General features: G+C 46.4%; 1 protein-coding gene and 1 long non-coding RNA gene across 26 annotated transcripts in view; one reads left to right on the forward strand and one right to left on the reverse strand.

Annotated features, from left to right (window-relative positions):
- Positions 1–204: 204 nt before the first annotated feature.
- Positions 205–7,789, forward strand: LOC147344445 (uncharacterized). The gene is made up of 2 exons (XR_015155682.1): positions 205–338; positions 4,946–7,789. It is a non-coding gene; the product is annotated as an uncharacterized LOC147344445 (long non-coding RNA).
- Positions 7,790–17,280: 9,491 nt separating this feature from the next.
- FGFR2 (fibroblast growth factor receptor 2) overlaps positions 17,281–19,993 on the reverse strand; it is a 107,031-nt gene continuing 104,318 nt past the window's right edge. For 19 of the 25 annotated variants that reach the window (XM_086378700.1, XM_086378698.1, XM_086378697.1 and 16 more), the window contains one exon: positions 17,281–18,960. In XM_086378700.1, the coding sequence (XP_086234826.1) occupies positions 18,796–18,960 (165 nt within the window). In that variant the 3' untranslated portion in view covers positions 17,281–18,795. Of the gene's footprint in view, positions 19,053–19,993 lie in introns of all 25 variants that reach the window. The other 6 variants (XM_086378703.1, XM_086378704.1, XM_086378701.1 and 3 more) reach the window with 1 other exon arrangement.

The following is a 19,993-nucleotide window of genomic DNA, read 5'->3' on the forward strand; positions in this document are numbered from 1 at the left end:
CTCACATACACACGGAGCAGAGCCTCGGGTGGTGAACCAACACTGGGAGCCCAGATCAAGCTGGAAGGAGCCAGCCACGAGAACAGGACCTTGACCCCAGAAAGGATGGCACCCACCTTTCTCCCAGCATGCCCTAGGGCTGGGGTCAAAGGTAGACCTGCCTCCTCAGGCAGTACGTGGTCCTCACCGACTCCAAGGTCTCTTGAGGCCAGCCGACGTCAAGTCTGAGATAGGGCGCACAAACATGTGAGTAATGGTGAGGCTTCACTTTGCATAACCTCGGAGCAAGTGAAAGTTATTTTCATCCCTGGAGACTGGGGAGGGGAGGATCTTCAAAGGTGAGAAGAGATTTCTGTTGCTGTTTTACAGTTTGATGGAAACATGGAGATGCCTCTCAAATGATGTGGTTAAGCACAGCTTACTTTGAGACCTGGCTTGGCTGCATAAATTTGGGCAAATCACCTTGCTTCTTTGTGCCTATTTGTTTTGTTTTTTTAACCATCTGTAAATTGAATGAAGTAGAGAAACTACCCAGCTTCTCAAACTGGATAGTTCATCAAAATTACCTGGAGGGCTTGTTTCCTGGGCTCTGACTCAGAGACTGACTCAGTAGGTCTGGGGTAGGACCTAAGAATTTGCATTTGTAACAAACCCCCAGGGTTACAGAATTACTCAGGCATATTCAGGGGAGAAGCAAGTCTCATTGCCCTCTGATTGGACTGGCTGGGGTCTCCTGTCCATGCCTGAAGGTGCTGATTATCCTCGCCTTCTAATGCTCCAGGGCTTCCCTGGTGGCTCAGACAGTGACGAATCTACATGCAATGTAGGAGACTTGGGTTTGATCCCTGGGTCAGGAAAATCCCCTCGAGAAAGAAATGGCAACGCACTCCAGTATTCTTGCCTGGAGAATCCCACGGACAGAGGAGCCTGGTGGGCTACACAGATGGACTTGCAAAGAATTGGACATGGACTTTCACCTTCACTCTTCTCACGCGCCATCCCTGGGGCTAGCAGGTGAATCCATTCCCCCAGACCACTTAGGTCAGCAAAACAGAGAGTGGGGGTTATTGGGGAGGGTTGAAAGATGGAATTATGCTGGAAAGACAAGCAACAGACGCCTCCCCTCGTGTCAGAATCAGCACTGGAACCCTGGCGAGGCCCAGTCCTCTGTTCTTTCTAGTCCACCTGCCTCCAAAGTGGACTAGCTCCGGGAGGAGTCCTCATTCAGGTCCCCACCTCCAGGGAAGACTGTACCTAAACATTCCAGACAAATGAACCCCATCCACATTCTTCCAGGAAGGAGGTAATTACCTCGGCTCTCCTGCCTGGTGTCCCTGGGGAAACTTCAGCCACATGCCAGAGTCACGCTGGGTCATTCATGTATGAACCTGTGTCCTGGACAAACATAAAAAACTCTCAATCACACTTGGGCTTGTAGGCTTGCACAGTGTCTATTTGCTGACCTCAGAGGGACTCCCTAAAAGACGAGTGTGATGATGAAATTAATAATAAAGGGGCCAGTGTGTCTCTGCCTTTGTCCCTGAGGTTCAACACTTCAGGGCATTTGGCATGGGACTCATTTACTGGAAAACAGATTAATGTCAGGATTCAGCCAGCAGACAGGGTCTGTGCTCAAGCAGGCTGAATGCAACCCAGGCTGTATGACCTTGGGTAACTCATATAACCTCTCCATGTCTCTGGCCATCTCAAAAGCAATTGGAATGCTAAGGACGCCTCAAAAGCTGGTTTTGACAATTAAAATGTATGAAGTGTTTGAAATGGACCCTGATGCATGCCAAGCACTCTATAATAAGTTATGATTATTTAATTCATAAGGTATTGATGACACATCTCCTATGGGTCCAGACACTCTGCTAGGTGAAAGAAATTCGGAGATCCATGAGGATCCGGAAAACTATAATCATAGTATTCAGTCTAGGGGAAGATAAGACCCAAAGAAAGAGAACACACAATACATGATGACAAATACTATTGCTGAGCTTTGAAAAAAGTTCTAACTCTACCTGCAAGAGACCAAGAAAGCCTTTCAAGGGCTGTGACATTTGACCTAGGCCTTCAAAGAGTCTGCAAAAGAAAGGCATCGGGGGAAAGCCATTCTAGGTAAAGAGGACAGAGCGTTGGCTTGAGGACAGGTTGTCCATGGAAGAATGGGCTCAGAGTGACAGGAACATAAAGTCCCTGGGGGGGGTGGGGGAGTAGATGATAGACATGAAAAGTTGGTTATATGTCATGCTTCAGAATTTGGATTTTATCCTGAGACAGTAGGGGCCAGAAAAGTGTTCTTTAAGCAAGAGAAGGAAATGGGATGAGACATGACTTTTTTTTAGGACTAAAACTGCTAGCAGGGTCGTGGGTGACCTGGCTGGGGAGAGACAGTGATGGCCAGGCTAGTCAGGAGATGAAGAGATGGCAGAGGCAAAGCCGTGGTTGTAGGGATGGGACTGAAGGGGACAGAGTCAGGAGAGGACAATGGGCAGGAAGTGGTGGTTACTGGACACTGGAGAGGACAGGAGGGACAAGTCAAGTCCACATCTAGAGTCTCTGGCTTGGGAGGCTGACAAATGGTCTTGACCGAGTTAGGGAGCTAAGAAGAGTAGACTTGAAGAGGTTGGCATGAGTGGAGCAAATGGACCCATATTGGGTCACTTTCTGTGGGCCACCTCTTCATACTTACTATGTCAAGTAACTCTTGGAAAATAGAATAAGTGGTACAGAACAGATTTTTCAAATTTTCCCTGACAACCATCATAAGTCTGCAACTCTATCTCCTGATTGTTAAAGCCATCAAGATCATCAAACATATCTGCAAAGGGCAGGCAAGGATCTAAACAAGAATAACAAGCAAAGCATTGCTGGGAAGGCAACCTCCTCATTATTTGTAAACTGAGTCGCAGCCACTGATTGTTGTCAGGTAATATCAATTAACATGCTTAAGAGACATCCACTCTAGGGATTCTGCCACAGTCCCCAGCCTGTGCGTACCCCAAAGGGGAAGGTTGGACAACGACCCCTTTCATGCAGACCTCTTCCAATAGAAAAAAAAAAAAAAGAAAATACCAATTTTAACCATGGAAATAAATAGAGAAGATGATGGCTTCAAAATTAAAGGTTGGAAAAGAGTCATGCAGCAAAATCCCAAACCCCAAACATGGTCGAGGACTCCGCAAACCACACATATTTGCACTTCAAGAGAGAAAGATGTTTTGAAAGAGTCCTTGAAATAAAGATTCCCAGGTTCCACTGGGGAGGACCAACTTCATTCCAAAACACATCTTTATGGCTGAGTTTTTAAAGCCCAGGAAAGTGTTCCTAATGGAAAGGTTGACCAGCCTGTCCACACACCACACCAGCAATGTCGTGGCTCTTTAAGAAAATGAGATTTTTTTCCTTTGCAACTAGGTCAACTGGGAAAGAAAACAAGGGTTTCTTCTGGAAAGTTTGCAGTTTTCAAATGGGATGTTAGGAAAATAACCATTATGGAATGGGATGTCTTATTGCCTTCACTTTCACCTGAAGCCAGGTTAACTGGTTGAGAGGAAGGAGAGGCAGAAAAACAGGAACCACCTGCAGCCCAGACGTGTTTTCTGATGAGCTGTTCTACTTGAGTGCCACAGGCTCAGGCCCACTGAGCCCAGGCAGGTGCATTGAGAAGGGAGGCTGGTCGGGTAGGGTCTGGCCAGGTAGGGCTCCCGTGCCTGGTCTAAAGGGGATAAATGCTAATGTGCTCTGGGCTCGGTAGCCATGCAACACCAGTGTCACCTACATCTGAATTTCCAGGAGAGGCTTGGGATACGCTTGTTTATGTGACATCTTCTGAATTTTAACACCGAGAACCAAGTCCCCCCAAACTGAAACACACCACAGGCCAAACACTGCCCAGTTCACTGGCACCATTTTAGATCCCTGCTCTCCTGTGCTAATCAGGATTGAGGCAGGATTTCAACATGCCAAGAGGAGAGAAAAAGAGGGCTCATTTGTTAGGCACGATCCTGATGCTGGAGGCCAAGAGACTTGGGTTCCTGTCCCAACTCTTTGACCAACTCCTCTGTATGTCACTGGGCCAGCTTCCAGCACCCCTTCTCCAGGCCTCTTTGAGGAGGGACTGGGACAAGGTGAATTCCAAGCACTCAGCCACCTCCAGCTTGGCATGCTGTGCCCTCAGCTGATGGAAACCATTCAATGCCTAAGAGGTGTTTTCTGGGAATCAGAGGCGACCCTGAGTTAATGGTTCAGGAATTTAGGGGAGGGCAGTCCCTCTCAAATTGCAGGTGATTTCTCCTGAGGAATCTCCCTAACCTCCAGAAGGAAACAGAACTGATAAACGGAAGGTCCAGTGAAACCCCTGTGATATGGTCACCTGTGTTCCCACCGCCTGTGTGTCCCGCAGGGGTTTGCCTCCTCACTGAGACCCTCAGCAACATCATCCCTCCTCAGCCTCACAGTGAGCCTAGAAGGCAGGTGCCCTTGTCCATCTTTTCGTCTGCATTTTGAAGATGAGGCACCGGAGGCTCAGAAGCATTAAGCATCTTACCCAAGGTCACACAGCAAGGAAAAAGCCAAGAGAAGGTCACAGTAAACTGAGGCTGGTCTGTGTCAGGAATAGCTGGGCCACCTATTTCTAGGCAATAAAATCCCGAATACTGCAGGAAGAGAGGGTGTCTCAAAAATGGGCCATTTTCAGCATCTTTGTACACTCTGCTGTTTCTACAACTTCCTTGGCCACACAAAGACAGATATGAGCAGCTCTGCCTTAGGCTTGTTTTAACAAGGTCAACCCCATCCTGGACCATATTTCTGTCATTTTGAAAGACTCTTTAACCAAGTAGCCGACCCTCCTTCTACGGTTGTTGTTTTTAAATCAGATTCATTACCTGCAAGGAAAAATGGCTTTTTCTCCTTTCTCCTTGATGGTATTTTCTTTCAGAACCCCAGATGTGGGAAAAGACAGGATACTGACTGTGTTTATCTGGCAAGTGCAGGGGCCAGGCCTGCTGGGCCACCCTCATCCTGGAAGACATCCTGACATCAGAGGACATGTAGCAAGTATGCCTTTCTCCCCAGAGAAAGACATTCCCCTGAGCACTGAGTGAACAAATCTCTCTTTCTCCAGAACCACATGCCTCATGCAGCCAGAAAGAACTGGAGAATCTCACACCGCTTTACCAGCAACAGAGAGTCACCGTCCACAGGACCCGATCTCACTCCTTCATGTGCAAAGCTCACCTGTGAACTTGGAAGTGGCAGAGACATCTTCATGGCCCCGACCTCAAGGTTTCTTATTTATAGTCACATTCACCTGCTTTGAATGACCTTTAGACCTGTTCCTGTTTTGCCTCTTTCCAGGGTTTTCCCCAAAGTTACTTGACAACAGTTGTGTTGGGGTTGGGAAGGGGGGCAGAGTTCACAACTTCCCCTGTGTTGTAGATGAGAAACCTGACTCTCAGGGGACCAAGGGCTTGCCTGGGACTATACAGCTGGTGAGGACAGAGCTGAGTTTGAAGTCCAGCTTCTGGACTCCCCTGGGTTGGGCCACCTGCCTTGCTGTGCCCCCTTCTCACCCCGACATGAAGGCCGTGGGGGCTCCCTATGGTCTGGAACCAAGGGGCTTCCGGTGAGGGTGGACAGGAGATGCCAGTCCTGGCTTTGAAGCCCATGGCTACACAAAAGCTACCCCTCCTGTCTCAGAGAGACAAGATGTCATGCCTGCAGCTCCCGGCTGTGGTCTGTGGAGCAATACAGCCTGTATCCCTGTGGGACAATATCTGAGGGCTGGACATGAGGCCAGGAAGAAAAGGAGAGAGGAAAGAGAGGGAAAAGGACAGCTGTGGACTGAACTGTGTCCCTCCCCAACTCACATGGAAGTTGTTGTGACTGCTTCCCTCACGTGACTGCATTTGGAGACAGAGCCTTTAGGGAGGTCATTAAAGATGAGTGATGTCATAAGGGTGAGACCCTAATCCAACAGGATTGGTGGTCTTAAACCAGGAGGAAGAGAGCCCTCTGCCTCCCTGTCCTCTCTCTCCCCATAGGCATTGAGGAGAGGCTCTGTGAGGACTCAGTAGGAAGGTGGCCACCTGCAAGCCAAGGAGAAAAGTAAAAGTGTTGGTCGCTCAGTTGTGTCCGATTCTTTGTGACCCATGGACTGTAGCCTGCTGGGCTTCTCTGTTCGTGGGATTCTCGGGGCAAGAATACTGGAGTAGGTAGCCATTCCCTTCTCCAGGGGATCTTCCTGACCCAGGGATCAAACCCAGGTCTCCCGCGTTGCAGACAGATTCTTTACCATCTAAGCAAGCCACAGAGAGCTCTTCCCAAAATCAAATCACTTGAAACCATATACTGGATGTCAAGTCTCCAGAGTTGAGAGAAGTGAATGTCTATTGTTCACTTAACAGCCTGTAGTAATTTTTTATGGCCTCCCAAGCTGACTAAGACCAGCACAAACTGAAAGAAGAGGGAGAAAGCACAATCTCACCGTGGCCAGCCACCACCAGGGCACACTACCCCACGCTCACCTCTCAGTTTCCACACCTGACCCCTCTCCCCGCCCCAGAATCTCTTCCATCTGCAGGAGGCCTATTCCATAGAGACCTGGGCTGAGACCTACCCCAGTCAGCCCAGGTCACCATTTTACCTTAAAAACTTCCCTTGACGTGGGCAGATTTCTCCCTCTTTGTTCCACTGTCCACCAGAGAATGACCCTCGTGCCTTCCTCTGATCTGGGTCGTGTGCCTTTCTCTTCAGTTTGTTCTATCCTCCAATAGAAGGTCGAGTATAGGTCACCTTCTCACCAGAAGCTGACCCATCGGGTAAGGACTCACTGCTGGGCGGTTGCCAGAAGTATGGGTATTGCAGACAGACTCCCATATCTGGGAACAGGCCAGCTCAGGTTTAGACCCCAGGCTCCCACGTGGCAACTGGGGAACTGTGACTCCATGGCCCCATCTCCTCCTCATCCATCTCGGGAGAGTGGTGCGAACATGAAAGGAGGTGCTGGAAAGATGCACCCCCTTTCAGTCCCCTTCTCACCAGGGCAGGAAGGGTCTGGGGCTTAATGTCTCTGTCCAGACACCAGAAGGCCCTCAGAGAGAATGGGAGCCCCGTGCTCCACCAACCTGACTGTAGAATTATTTGAGAAACTGCCAAGTCTCAAATATGCCACCCTCCTCCTCTCATAGGTTGTCTAATAACCCCCCTACCCACAAATGGCTTTCTTGGTGGCTCAGATGGTAAAGAACCTGCCTGCAATGCAGAAGACCTAGGTCTGATACCTGGGTTGAGAAGATCCCCTGGAGAAGGGAATTTCAACCCACTCCAGTGTTCTTGTCTGGAGAATCACATGGACAGAGGAGCCTGGCAGGCTACAATCCATGGGATCACAAAGAATCAGACATGACTGAGTGCCTAACACTTTCACTTTCACCCCCAAGTAGTTTCATATCCTAGTGCCTGGAACCTCTGAATGGGAGGTTTCTTTGTAGGAAACAAGGTCTTTGCAGATATCTTTAAATTAAGAATTTCAAGATGCAATCAGTCTGGATCATGGAGGTGGTCCCTAGATCCAGCGACACACAGAGGAGAAGAAGTAAAGACACATGAAGACGGAGACAGAGGTGGCAGTGATGCAGCCACAAGCCAAGGGATGCCTGGAGTTACCAGAAGCTGGAAGGAGCAGACAGATTGTCCCCTGAAGCCTTCAGAAAGAGCACAGCCCTGCTGAAATCTTGATTTGGGTCTCAAACGGTGGCAGAATAAATTCTGCTTGTGGTAAGCCAGCAAGTTTGTGGTCATTTCTTACAGCAGCAAAGGAAACTCTGGGACTATATCAATGATGAATAATATATGGAGGCTAATACACCCTGCATCCCTGGGCTCACAGTGCTGGGCCCACAGCACGTGGCTTGTGACTGGCTGGCTTGGTGAAAAGTGCTAAAATGAGCCTCGACGTCATCCCAGAGGTTGTGCATTGAAAAAGCAACGTCACGAACGTGCTTTGGGGCAGTCTTCAAGGGCCACGTCTGACTGCAGGTCCCATTCTCTTTTCTCCTCACCCAATGTCAACTCTACCCAAATAACCGTTCATCCCCGGGAAATGGGGCATGGCCTCACTTTCCTAGAATGTACCATAACCCTTGGTTCTGGCTCATGGGAGCGAAGTTAAACCCTCCAGTGGAGCCTCCTTTTGCACAAACTCTGTTAGCGTGTCAGCTGTGCAGGACAGACGCTGCCCGTGGCCATCACGTGGAGCGAGACCCTGTACCAGCTCAACTCCGGCACAGCTTCTTAAGGGTGGGGAAAGGATGTCCCATGTCCCTCACTACCTGCAAGGGTGGGGAAGTAGGAGGTCAGGAGTGCTTAGAAACTTGATCTGGTGGACTTCTGGGGAGAAGGACTTAGAAGTGAAACTGCTCAGGCTAATTAGACTCTTGGAAGTGGTGGGTGTTGGGGAGAGGAGGGGTGGGGACCTTTGAATACTTTTTGTCCCATCTCCAACCCCTGCAATGTAACAACATCAAGACCAAAGCATTTGATTTCTTTCTAGCAGGGTGCTTGCAATGTAAAAGCAGTTCTAGACCAACCTCTGGATTCCCCCAACCCCTTCCATGCCAATTTCAGACCCTCCCCGGACTTTGTGAAGAAATTCTGGAGCCATCCACACCCTCTCACCTCTTTCTTAATAGCCTGTGTGCTCCTCTGTAAATCTGAAACTGATCTGAACTCTTTCTAAGATGTGCTTGGGTCACGTGTGATCTTAAATAACCCGGAGGCCCTAGTCATGGGACCACCAGAGGAATTCAGAATGTTTTTTTCTGAAAAGCCATGAAAACCTCATCGACAATGGTGCATATGCGCACACTCAGGCAACCACAAGCCCCCGCCCCGGGGCTTCTGCCCAGGGGCCCCTTCTCGGGCTCTCTTTGGATCCACAGGTGCCAGGTAAGGCAGGTCAGGCCCATCCTGTGTACCTTTCAAGGGGTCCCACTTACACCCTGGCCTTGTCCCTCGCACCCGGCCCGGTCTAGGTTTTCACCCTGGGAAGCTGCCAAGGCTCAGCTTCCCCAGAGCAGGTCCGCACGCCTGGGTTTCCTTGCTCAGGGGTCCCCTTTATGTCACATCTCCTGCACTTGACTAAACTCACCTGCTTTCAGGTCAGAAAACATAAGTGCTTAGTGTTTGATTGGCTTTAAACCTCATTTAGAAGACAAGGGGAAAGCTGAAACCAGATCCAAGCATTTTTATTACCCGTCTCCATTACCTGTATACATTTATTGCATGTGTAGTTTTTGCTTTTTTTCTGGATCCGTGAGAGAGTTGCTTGCCGATTTACAGAGCAAGCGGCTCTGTCATTTCAAGCCTTCAGCAATCTGACTTTTAGAGATAAACTCCAGCTTTAGGGAAGCAAATAGAAGTTATACTCAGTTATGGGTCCCTGTGAACTCAGCTCCAGCTGTCCTGAGATGGCCCTTGTGTTCAGGGAGGAGTTTGGACCAGAATGTGTGCCTACCATTTCATCCATGAAAATCTTAATGCATGCAAGAACAGCAAGGGCGATGGAAAAATAAAGTCCGGCCAACAAGACTGTAAAGAAGGCCACCCTGCCCCCTGAACGCGGTGTTCCAGCCCTGATGAGGAATACACAGTGTGACGGCCCGAAGGTGTGCTGTCGCTGGGAGAGATCATATTAACTTCCTGCCAAACAAGCATCACTCAAATCCGAACGTCAACCTCTCACCTTCCCTCCTTCTGGAAGAACCACATTATTTATTTAGCCTTTGGTTTGAGGATCTCTGTGGCAACCTTGTTTGGAAGAGTCCTGGGCAGGCTGGTACACGGGGCTCCAAGGGAGAAACGGCGCCAGGAAGGCTTGTCTCGACACATCACATTGGCCACTAACTGTCTCCAAAGGATCTGAAAACATCCCGTTTGGCCTAAGGGTATTTTTCATGACTTTCATCCCTGTCTGCCAGGTCTTTCAAGTGGGACCCCAGTCCTGAAAGTGTGTTAGTCGCTCAGTCGTGTCTGACTCTTTTGTGACCCCATCGATGATAGTCCACCAGACTCCTCTGTCCATGGAATTCTCCAGGCAAGTATACTGGAGTGGGTAGCCATTTCCTTCTCCAGGGGATCTTCCCGACCCAGGGATTGAACGTGGGTCTCCAGCGCTGCAGGCGAATTCTTTCTTGTCTGAGCCACCAGGGAAGCCCCCTCCAATCCTGAAAGCACCCCCTAGTTTTAGAACCTTGCCATTTGCTACTTTCCTTGACCATAAGCCATGTGCCTGGGCCTGGCATCCACCTACTACCTCACGATCTTAAACCAGGGGTGGGCCAACTTTTTAGTAAAGTGTGTGTGTGTGTGTGTCTGTGTGTTCTCAATCAGCTGTGTTTTCTCTTTGCGACCCCATGGACTGTAGACCACAGGGCTCCTCTGTCCATGGGAATTTTCGGGCAAGAATACTGGAGTGGGTTGCCATTTCCTATTCCAGGGGATCTTCCCAACCCAGAGATCAAACCCATGTCTCTTGCATCTCCTGCATTAGCAGACAGATTCTTTACCACTGAGCCACCTGGGAAGCTCCTTTGTAAAGGGTAACAGACAGTAAATATTCTTACTTGCAAGCCATTTGGTCTCTGTCGAAACTACTCAACTCTCCCATATAGCACTGAAGTGGCCATACACAATAGAGAAACGAATAAGCATGGCTGTATTCCAATAAAGCTTTTTTTTATGGGCACTGAAATATGAGGGTTATGTAATTTTCATGTCACGAGATTGATCTTCTGTATTTTCTTTCAACCATTCAAAATTGGGTAGCTTGCAACCAGTACAAAATAGCAGGGGATGCCAGATTCAGTCTAGGGGCCATAGTTCATCCATGTCTGTTCTGCACGTGAGCAGGACTAGCCCCTCCACTGACCACGCCCCCAGCGACATCACTTCCATTTTGTGATTTAACGTTTCGCCTTTGCCTTGTTCATTCCTAACTCTGGCTGCTACTGGGTGATGGCCAACAATGATCCAGAAACTTGGGTATTTTGGTTAAATCTAAATGCACAACACAGCAACCCAAGGGGTAGTCTCAGGGGGGATCAAGACCAGGCCAGGAAGGAGGCTAGGTTTCTGATTTCCTCTCCTGCTGTGTTAGTGTATGCAAAGATACAATTAGACTTTTTTCCAGAAGAGGCAGCAGGTCAAATCACAAAGCAATGTAAAAAAGGCATTTTTTACATAATGCCTTTTGTAATGCCCGTTCTGCATAAAGGCTCCAGGCATCTTCTCCCATTTAAAACTTGAATTGGCAGCAAGGAAAGATGCCTGGAGTCAACCGAAATCTCTGATAAACTTCCCCCACAGAATGGAGAGAGCTTATTCCAACCCCTTCAACCCTGTCTGGGAACTTACACTAATTTCACAACTCCCGAAGATTCACTGGGACCGCCTCCGAACAATTCACAGTTGAAATCCTTGGAGGGCACCATTTCAGGCCTCTTCTAGCTTTTCCCTGTGATATTTCCTTTTGTCTCAGAACCCATTTTGATTTGCTTGTAACAACATCACATGCCGAGCCAGAAAGGAGCATCTCTCACAAAAATCCTCCTGAGATTTATTGTTTTGGTTTGATCTGCTGTTTTTTTCTTAACTGTGGTACTTAAACCCTTCCTCAGCATGACTGGTACAGCTCTGAAAGCATTGATTTATCCCTTAAAGTTCATCCAGGGAACTGCCTGGGAGCATTTATAGAGCAAATGCTTGTTTTAAAACAGAACATAATTAACACAACCATGTAAATCAGCTATACTTCAATTTAAAAAATAAAAGAGGAACATAACAGGTTGAATATTGTAAGCAATTTCATGATTTTAGAAAATTTTGATCATTATTTTCACTAATTTAAAACATAATTTTTTTTCATTTACAAAAGTAGGGGAAACATGGTCCTAGTGAAATTCACAGCTAACTAGTAATTTCATGAATAAGTTCCTTCAGTAAAAATGACAATTATAAATACATACATACACTTTTTTTTATATCTGCCTCTATATCTATGTCTGTCTACATTTTGATCAATTGATAGATAAATAAAACAGCAGCTAATATTTGAGCTCTATGTAGCAGGCACTGTGTTTAGTAAAATCTCATTGAATTCAACTCTTATTTGAGAAGGAGATCATTTACCCCACTGAAACTAGTCAACTCTAAAGGAAATCAACTCGTCAATGTTCATCAACGCTGAAGCTGAAGCCCCAATACTTTGGCCACCTGATGCAAAGAGCCAACTCATTCAGAAAGACCCTGATGCTGGGAAAGATTGAAGGCAGGAGGAGAAGGGGACGACAGAGGATGAGAGGGTTGGATGGTATCTCTGATTCAATGGACATGAGCTTGAGCAAACTCTGGGAGATAGGGAAGGACAGGGAAGCCTGGCGTGCTGCAGTCCATGGGGTCGCAAAGAGTCAGACATGACTGAGGAACTCAACAGCAATTACAGACCAAGAAAACACTCCCTCCATTATTCTTAATTTATAAATCCATGAATCTGTCCCTTTCCAAGGACATTCTGCTGAGGATTTTGACTCGTAAGGGATGCAGGCAAGATTCAGTTAAGTGTCATCAGCTAAAGAACTAGAGGGGACAGATACGTGGATGTAGAGCATAGACATGTGGACTTGGGGCAGGGTAGGGTGGGACAAACTGGGAGAGTAACACTGACATATACACACTACACTACATATACACACTACACTACATATACACACTACCACGCGTACCATAAATGGCTAGCGGGAACCTGCTGTACAGCACAGGGGGCTCCGCTCAGCGCTCTGTGATGACCTAGATGGGTGGACTGGGTGTTGGGAGGGAGGCTCAAAAGAGAGGAGATATATGTATGTGAGTGCTCAGTTGCTTCAGTCATGTATGACTCTTTGCAACCCTTTGGACTGCAGCCCACCAGGCTCCTCTCTCCATGGGATTCTCCAGGCCAGAATACTGGAGTGGGTTGCCATACCCTCCTCCAGGAGATCTTCCCGACCCAAGGGCTGAGCCCACCTCTCCTGTCTCCTGCATTGCAGGCGGATTCTTTACCCACTGAGCCACCTGGAAAGTCAGATATACATATACAAATAGCTGATGCACTTTGTTGTACAGCAGAAACAAACACAACACTGTAAAGCAATTATACTCCGATCAAAGGGAAAAGAAAAGAATTTGAGGGGAGAAACACACTCAAAAGAATCAACTCGAAAAGAAGGCAATGTTCTGAGTCACAGGAAGAAAGAACCATCACTTACCTGCAAATGTATTTCAAGCCTAATTCCGTCATTGAACTACATACCCTAGAATTCAACTTTGCAAATGAAAGGAATCCACTGCCTTTTATTTCAAAGGTGTCGGGAGGATGGCCAGGGCTGCTGGAGGCTCCAGATAGTTGGCACTGACTGTGCTCACATCTACCGTCTTCTGTAGCCCCTCATGTGACCTCTGAGACAGGACTTGGAGGCAATTTTGAAGCATTCTTCAAAACCCCCTGGAAACCCTGAGGAAAAGAGGACACAGAAAGGCCCCATTCCAAACTGTCACTTAAGACGTGGAAGGCTCTGTAGCCCCTGCCCAGCTGAGTCATTTCAAGGCTTCCAAGGAATGAAATGTGAGAGAAGATAAACTCTGCTTTCATCTTCAAAAACATCAAAAAATAAATAACATCAAAATGCAGGCTGGATAAGGAAGGCTCCAATGTGCATACATAAGTAATGGTGCATTAATCGGTCCCAGGGGATTCTCAAGCTCACTAGACTTTATTTGCTATAAAACTGGGGACCTGGGGAAAGATGCACTCAAGGATTTCAGCCAGAAAGTGTCTCTATCCCTCTGCATCTGTGAGTGCTTCCTTCCTTTCTCAGTCAAAAGGAGAGAGATGGAATTGATCAATTTCTCAGGCCCTCCACTCCGGGAAGCTCCACTGATGCTTCTTTGCTATATTGGCCATTTTATAGATGTCAAAGCTAGCCAGTTTTGTATTTATGTATTATGTATCTTTGATCCATGATCTAAGTAGCATTTCCTCAACTTTTAAAATCTTGAAGAAGACACTTTACACCCACTAGCTATAATAAAAAGTATGAACAATAACAAGTGTTGGCAAGAATATGGAAAAATTGGAAACTTCATACACTGTTAGTGGGAATCTAAAATACTGCAGCTGCTTTGGGAAACAGTCTGGCAGTTCCTCAAAGGTTAAACACAGAATTATCTATGACCCAGAAATTCCACTGCTTAGGTAGACTACCAAGAAAAATAAAAACATGTGACTACACAAAAACTTTTACACAAATGTTCATAGCAACACTTTTCCTAATAGGCAAAAAGAGGAAATAACCCAATATCCACCAACTGATGAATGGATAAATAAATGTGTATATATCCACACAACGGAATATGATTCAGCAATAAAAAATGAGTGAAGTATGGATACATGCTACGGCACGAGTGAACCTAGAAACCACTATGGTAAGTGAAAGAAGATAGACACGAAGACACAATATATGATTCCATTTATATGAAATAGCTAGAATAAGAAAATAGTACATTGGTGTTTGCCAGAGCTGTGAGAAGTAGGGAGTGACCACCAAATGGTACCGGGCTTATTTTTGGAGTGAGGAAAATGTTATAGATGGTGATAATGGTTGCACCATCTTGTGACTATCTACCAAAACCAAAAAATCACAAATATACAAATCCTCAGGAAGAGAAAATTGTTTATTAATAGTTTAGCAATTGCCAGGGCTGAGCTAAGCTCCTACGGGCAGCCCTTATGGTAAGACCATGAGGCCGGTGATAATCAGTTTTAAAGTTGAGGAAATAAATGAAGGTCCAGATAGAATCCATGACTTGCCCAACATCACCCCGCTCTAAGAAATAAACCAAACCAGTTCCCTCCCAATCCACCATCCATCGTCTTTCTTCTGGACTGCAGAAGGCTGCTGTCTTGCTTGTGTTTCCTAGGAACCTCAAGTAGAGCCTCAAATTCCTAATCTGTAATAGCGGAGGTCTCTGTACCTGGCCCCGCTAGAGTCTGTTTGTTATATAGTACAAGCTAGCAGATCATTGTCTGGTTCCCAGGACAGGGGCTGGTCGTCAATCCTTAGCTGTTCAAATATGCCGTATGTTTTACCGCAACTGCACGTTTCAGTCTCCTATGCGTGGGATCAAAGACACGCATCTGGTGGAGGGAAGCTACCTGAGGTTACCAGGGATAGAGAAACTGAGTGTGGAACAGAGTACCTGGTTCTCAGGCAATCCACTGAAGGCCCAACTTCTCCTCCCCACTCGTTACCTGCCCACCCTGTCCGAGGCCACCACCAGCCGGACTTTGAGGCAACCTCTTGAATCTGCCCCCTTCCAGGCTGGAGACAGCAAGGTCAGGTACCCCTCCTTCCTCACCAGCATGCCTGACTTTTGTTCATGTCTCGATGACAGTCACACAGCGGTTCAACTAATTCCCAGTGTTTCCTTCGGTCCTAGGGTGAGAGGGCGGGGGCAGCCACAGGCTTTAGGATTCTTATCAAGCCCTACCTTTGTGTTTATTAGGAGCAGGTTTCAAAAAAAATTATGTCTAAAAAGCATCTCAAAAAAAGCACCTCTCATCCTTCCCGTGGACCACATTACCTTCCTTCTCTTCCCTTCCTGTGTCCGATTCTTTTCGACCCCATAGACTGTAACCTTCAGGCTCCTCTGTGCATGGAATTCTCCAGGCAACAATACTGGAATGGGAAGCCATTCCCTTCTCCAGGGGATTTTTCCAACCCAGGGATTGAACCCTGATCTCCTGCATTGCAGGCAGATTCTTTACTGTCTATGCCACGAGGGGCGCCCCCTTGATGATGAAATCTAATTCTAAAACTAAAATAGCTATCAGCTGGTATAGGATAACAACTTACTTCGTCTAGTAACAATATAATTTACATTGTAAAAGCCATAAACTGCCCCTAAACAGTCTCAAAAATATAGAAAATATATCATGAAATTGCATGAACATGGAGCATCGAGTCCTTCCTAAAGCCTGGCCAACCAAGCACAGCCCACTGGTGAAGATGGCCAGAGGGCTACAGAAGTCTTCCTGTATACACGTGACTTCCTTAAAAAGGCTGCTTTCACCTATTTTTAATTTTTTTTTAAATTGAAGTTTAGCTGATTTACAATGTTATCTTTTTCTTTTTTGGCTGTGCCGTGTGGCTTGTGGGTTAGTTCCCCGATTGGGGATTGAATCCAGGTCACAGGAGTGAAAGTGCTGAGTTCTAACCACTGGTCTGCCAGGGAATTCCCATATTATCCTGTTTTTTTAAATCCCGTTCTTTTAGGTGGTATTATACCCCTGTCCTGATAACAAATAGTGCAGGAGATTGGCAAGTGCAGAACGAGGGCTGAGGTCACTCTTCAATTGGCTGGTGAGACCCTCGCTTCACTACTGGCCTCAAACAGAACAAAGATGCCAAGGACGGCATCCCCTTTGTCTTTTTTTCCCAAGAGAAATATTTTATTCTGAACTGAAAAGTTGAGTTCTGGCCAAGGACGGCACTTTTTAACCACCAACAGCCCCAGAGGTTTCTGAGACCGTGGCTTAAGTTCAGATGCCAGATTGTTTTTGTCTTCTTCTGCTGGTGTGAAGGCTGGCAAGCTGATCTAATGAGGCCTTAAGAGTCACAGATACATATTTGTTAACAGGCAAAATGCCGTTTCCCTCTTCAGATTCTTGGTGGCATGCGAACAGTACAATTATTTTAAAAATCTGCTCAAGTTGTCTTTTTGAAAATTTGAAGCAAAGTGTTGTTTCCATACATCATAAGGAAGACAGCTTAAAAGGTTTCAAGGCGCCCAGTATCCAGAGCTTCTAAATATCTCCCCTCTGATGGTCTCCCATCCTTAGAACAGCTGCGCTTCCACAAAGCTCTCTCCCATGCCCTTCATTTGCTCCTCTGGGAGCAGCGAGGGCCCAGAAAGGAACACAGACTACTCTGGGGTCGTAGGAAGCAATGAAGCCAGGATTTGAACAGCCTTTTCTGATTTTCCACTAGATCCACCTGTCCCAGGTACTGCTGGGTCCTGGCCAAGACCTCTGAGAAGTCACCTGTTTGTAGCAAACACAGACCTCCCCAGCTCTGCCTTCCTTCCAGGCGATCACACCACGCAGCACTGAGTCAGCACCTCCGAGCACGGGAAACCACTTGGTAAGACACAAGGGTTAAAAAAATAAGCCGCATGACATTTATTTTGTCTTGTTAACATTAATATCTGTAGAAACATTTTTATTGTCAGTATAAAAATTAACAGGTTTTATTAAATACTTTCTCCAATTTCATAACACGTTAAAAATCAGTGTCATCCGCATTCATGTTGCACAGCCAGAGCAGAGTGAGAAGGTGTTTTGAAAGCAAAACACAACACGTTCATACAGAACGAACACCATGGCAGTAACATGACATTGGCATAGGGCGGGATCTTTCGGTGAGGTCCTGCCAGAGGAGGCGGAAGCGATCCCTTAAAAAGATGGAAGGATCCCCCAAACTATCAGCAGAACAACTCAGTGTTTCCATTTTCTCCGACAGGGCGTGAAGATTCTAAGAGACTTCTCTGTTGCCAGTAAATCTGGAAGCTGTGATGAAGATTCGCCAAAGAGAATGCAGGCTGATCTGATCAATGTGCAACTTGGCGGGGAGAGGGGCAGAAGGCCAGCGGCTGGACAGAACATTCTTTTAGCATCTCGATGAGAGTTCCTCCTTTGAGGAACAGATTAAGGCATCTTTTTAAGAGAACGCTGGTACCGTTTGTCTTGGGAAGCCCAGTGAAAGGTTTATGGGCCCAATGACCAAGCTGCGCCAAGACAACACACCTTCTCATCAATGGGCTCTTTCTTACGGGCAGTTAGATGGGTAAAGACCAATCATCTGACAGCAGAGCTGAAATACAAATAAACCAAAACTCCACTTCCCCCAAATTAGTCACATTTTGTAAATATTTCTCTTTTCAGAGGATCTGGTAACTAGTTAAGTTCAAGCAAGAGATTAACTAGTCTGGTGTGCTGCCTGCATAGAAATGCCACTTAAATTACCAAAAAAAAAACACAAAAAACGATTGTTTTGTATATTACCAATTCATTAATAAATTAATGTCATATCATTTTTCCCTGAAAGCAAAAGTACTTTTCCACCTCTGCTCGGTGAAAATTAAGAAATTCTATGTAAGAAACAGCATTTAGCAAATAGCTATTTTTTAAAAAAAGAGAGAGAGACCAATTTTCTAGGTGCGCTGGGACATCCATTTAAAATCAATACAAAAAATAATTCCTTGTAAATATATAATATATATTTATACATAATTTGAATATATTTACATACATCCAGCACCTATATACTGCAATTGTGCTCTATAAGTGTGCGCTGACATATATTTTCTCCAATTATTACAAAATTCACAAGGCAGGCAGAACGGGTGTTTGCCTCAAGTCCGGCTGGTCCACAGCCAGTACCCACGGTGGGTCACAAGCACGTGGTGGCCCATGGCAATCCATTGCCCCCACAACCTTCTTGTTCTCCTGGTGAAGATTACAAGTCTCCAACTGGATAAATTCTTTACACGTGTGCCGATCACTTTTCCAAATATTTACTCCTCTGATCCATATATACAAGCCAAGCCAACAGGCTCCTGGAGGCAAGGCCCCCCCTGCTCAGTACAGCTAAGTTCCTGATGCCACCCTGTTTGGGGACAGGGGGACAGGCCCATTCATGTTTTAACACTGCCGTTTCTATGTGGATACTGAGGAAGGCAGGGTTCGTAAGGCATGGGGTCCGGAGAGAAAACAGAATCATCTCCCGAAGAGCAAGAACTCCTTGTGTCAGGGTAACTAGGTGAATATTGTTCAAGAAGCTGACTGAGGTCCAAGTATTCCTGAAAGAAGGGAAGAGAGACGTTTTATTTCATCTCGGGTCAGGATAACAAGGTGAATACGGTTCGAGAGGCTGACTGAGGTCCAAGTATTCCTGAAAGAAGCGAAGAGAAGACTTTTATTTCAAACACAGGCTCTTGGGATGTTGATATGGGAGTCAGGACAGGATGGGGGCACCCCCAGCAGGGAGATACCCACCCAGCCTAGCTCCCACAAAGACCACCTTGAGACCCTGACTTTATCTCCTCTAGGTTACCCTTCAATAGTTACAAACTATTGCCAAGTGGGGAACCCTAATACCCAGCTGAATGGTCACCTCGATGGGCACAGACCCCAGGACTCGTTGATAGACCACATGGTTCAAATCCATGCCAAGCAAAATGGGGAAGATATAAGAAGCTGTGGAAGTCCAGGACCTCCTTCCAGTGCTGAGACCCTGAATATTTATGTCACGAATTACATTTTACTATTGTAGCTTCTAGGATAATTTAAAGGGAATATGTCTTCATTCAGCGGGTAATTTCACAGATGCAATTCATTACTCTCAGAAGCTCTCTGAGTTGAAAATGTAAACAGGTTCAAAAAAGGCTTGGATAGACTCATGTGTGTTACATCCATAATGGACAGCAAAAGAACAGTTCAGGAAAACGCAGGCTACATTTCAAAGTTTTGCAGGTTTGAAATTCAAAAAGGGCTCTTCTGCTCCCTGAAGCTGGTGCTGCTCTCGGAAAACCCACCCAATGGCCCCCAGATAATATTTCTTTCGACTTAAAACAGGGTGAAAATCTTCTACCTCCTCTTGTGCAGCCCGTGAGCTAAGAATGGCTTTTAACTTTATGAAATGGTTGGGAAAAAGGGGAAAAAAAAAAAAAATCAAAAGAAGAATAACATCTCATGGTATTAAACTATGTAAAATGTCCTAAAATTTAAATTTTAGGGTTCATCCAGTTTTATCTGAACGTAGACACATTTATTTATTCATTTACACATTGTCTGCGCCTGTTGCTACAGAGATCCACAAAGAGGCCCATGAAG

The sequence above is a fragment of the Bos grunniens genome, chromosome 26 (assembly GCF_055505025.1).
Source record: "Bos grunniens cultivar Pamir isolate PY7600 chromosome 26, Bosgru_T2T1.0, whole genome shotgun sequence".
NCBI classification, from domain to species: domain Eukaryota; kingdom Metazoa; phylum Chordata; class Mammalia; order Artiodactyla; family Bovidae; genus Bos; species Bos grunniens.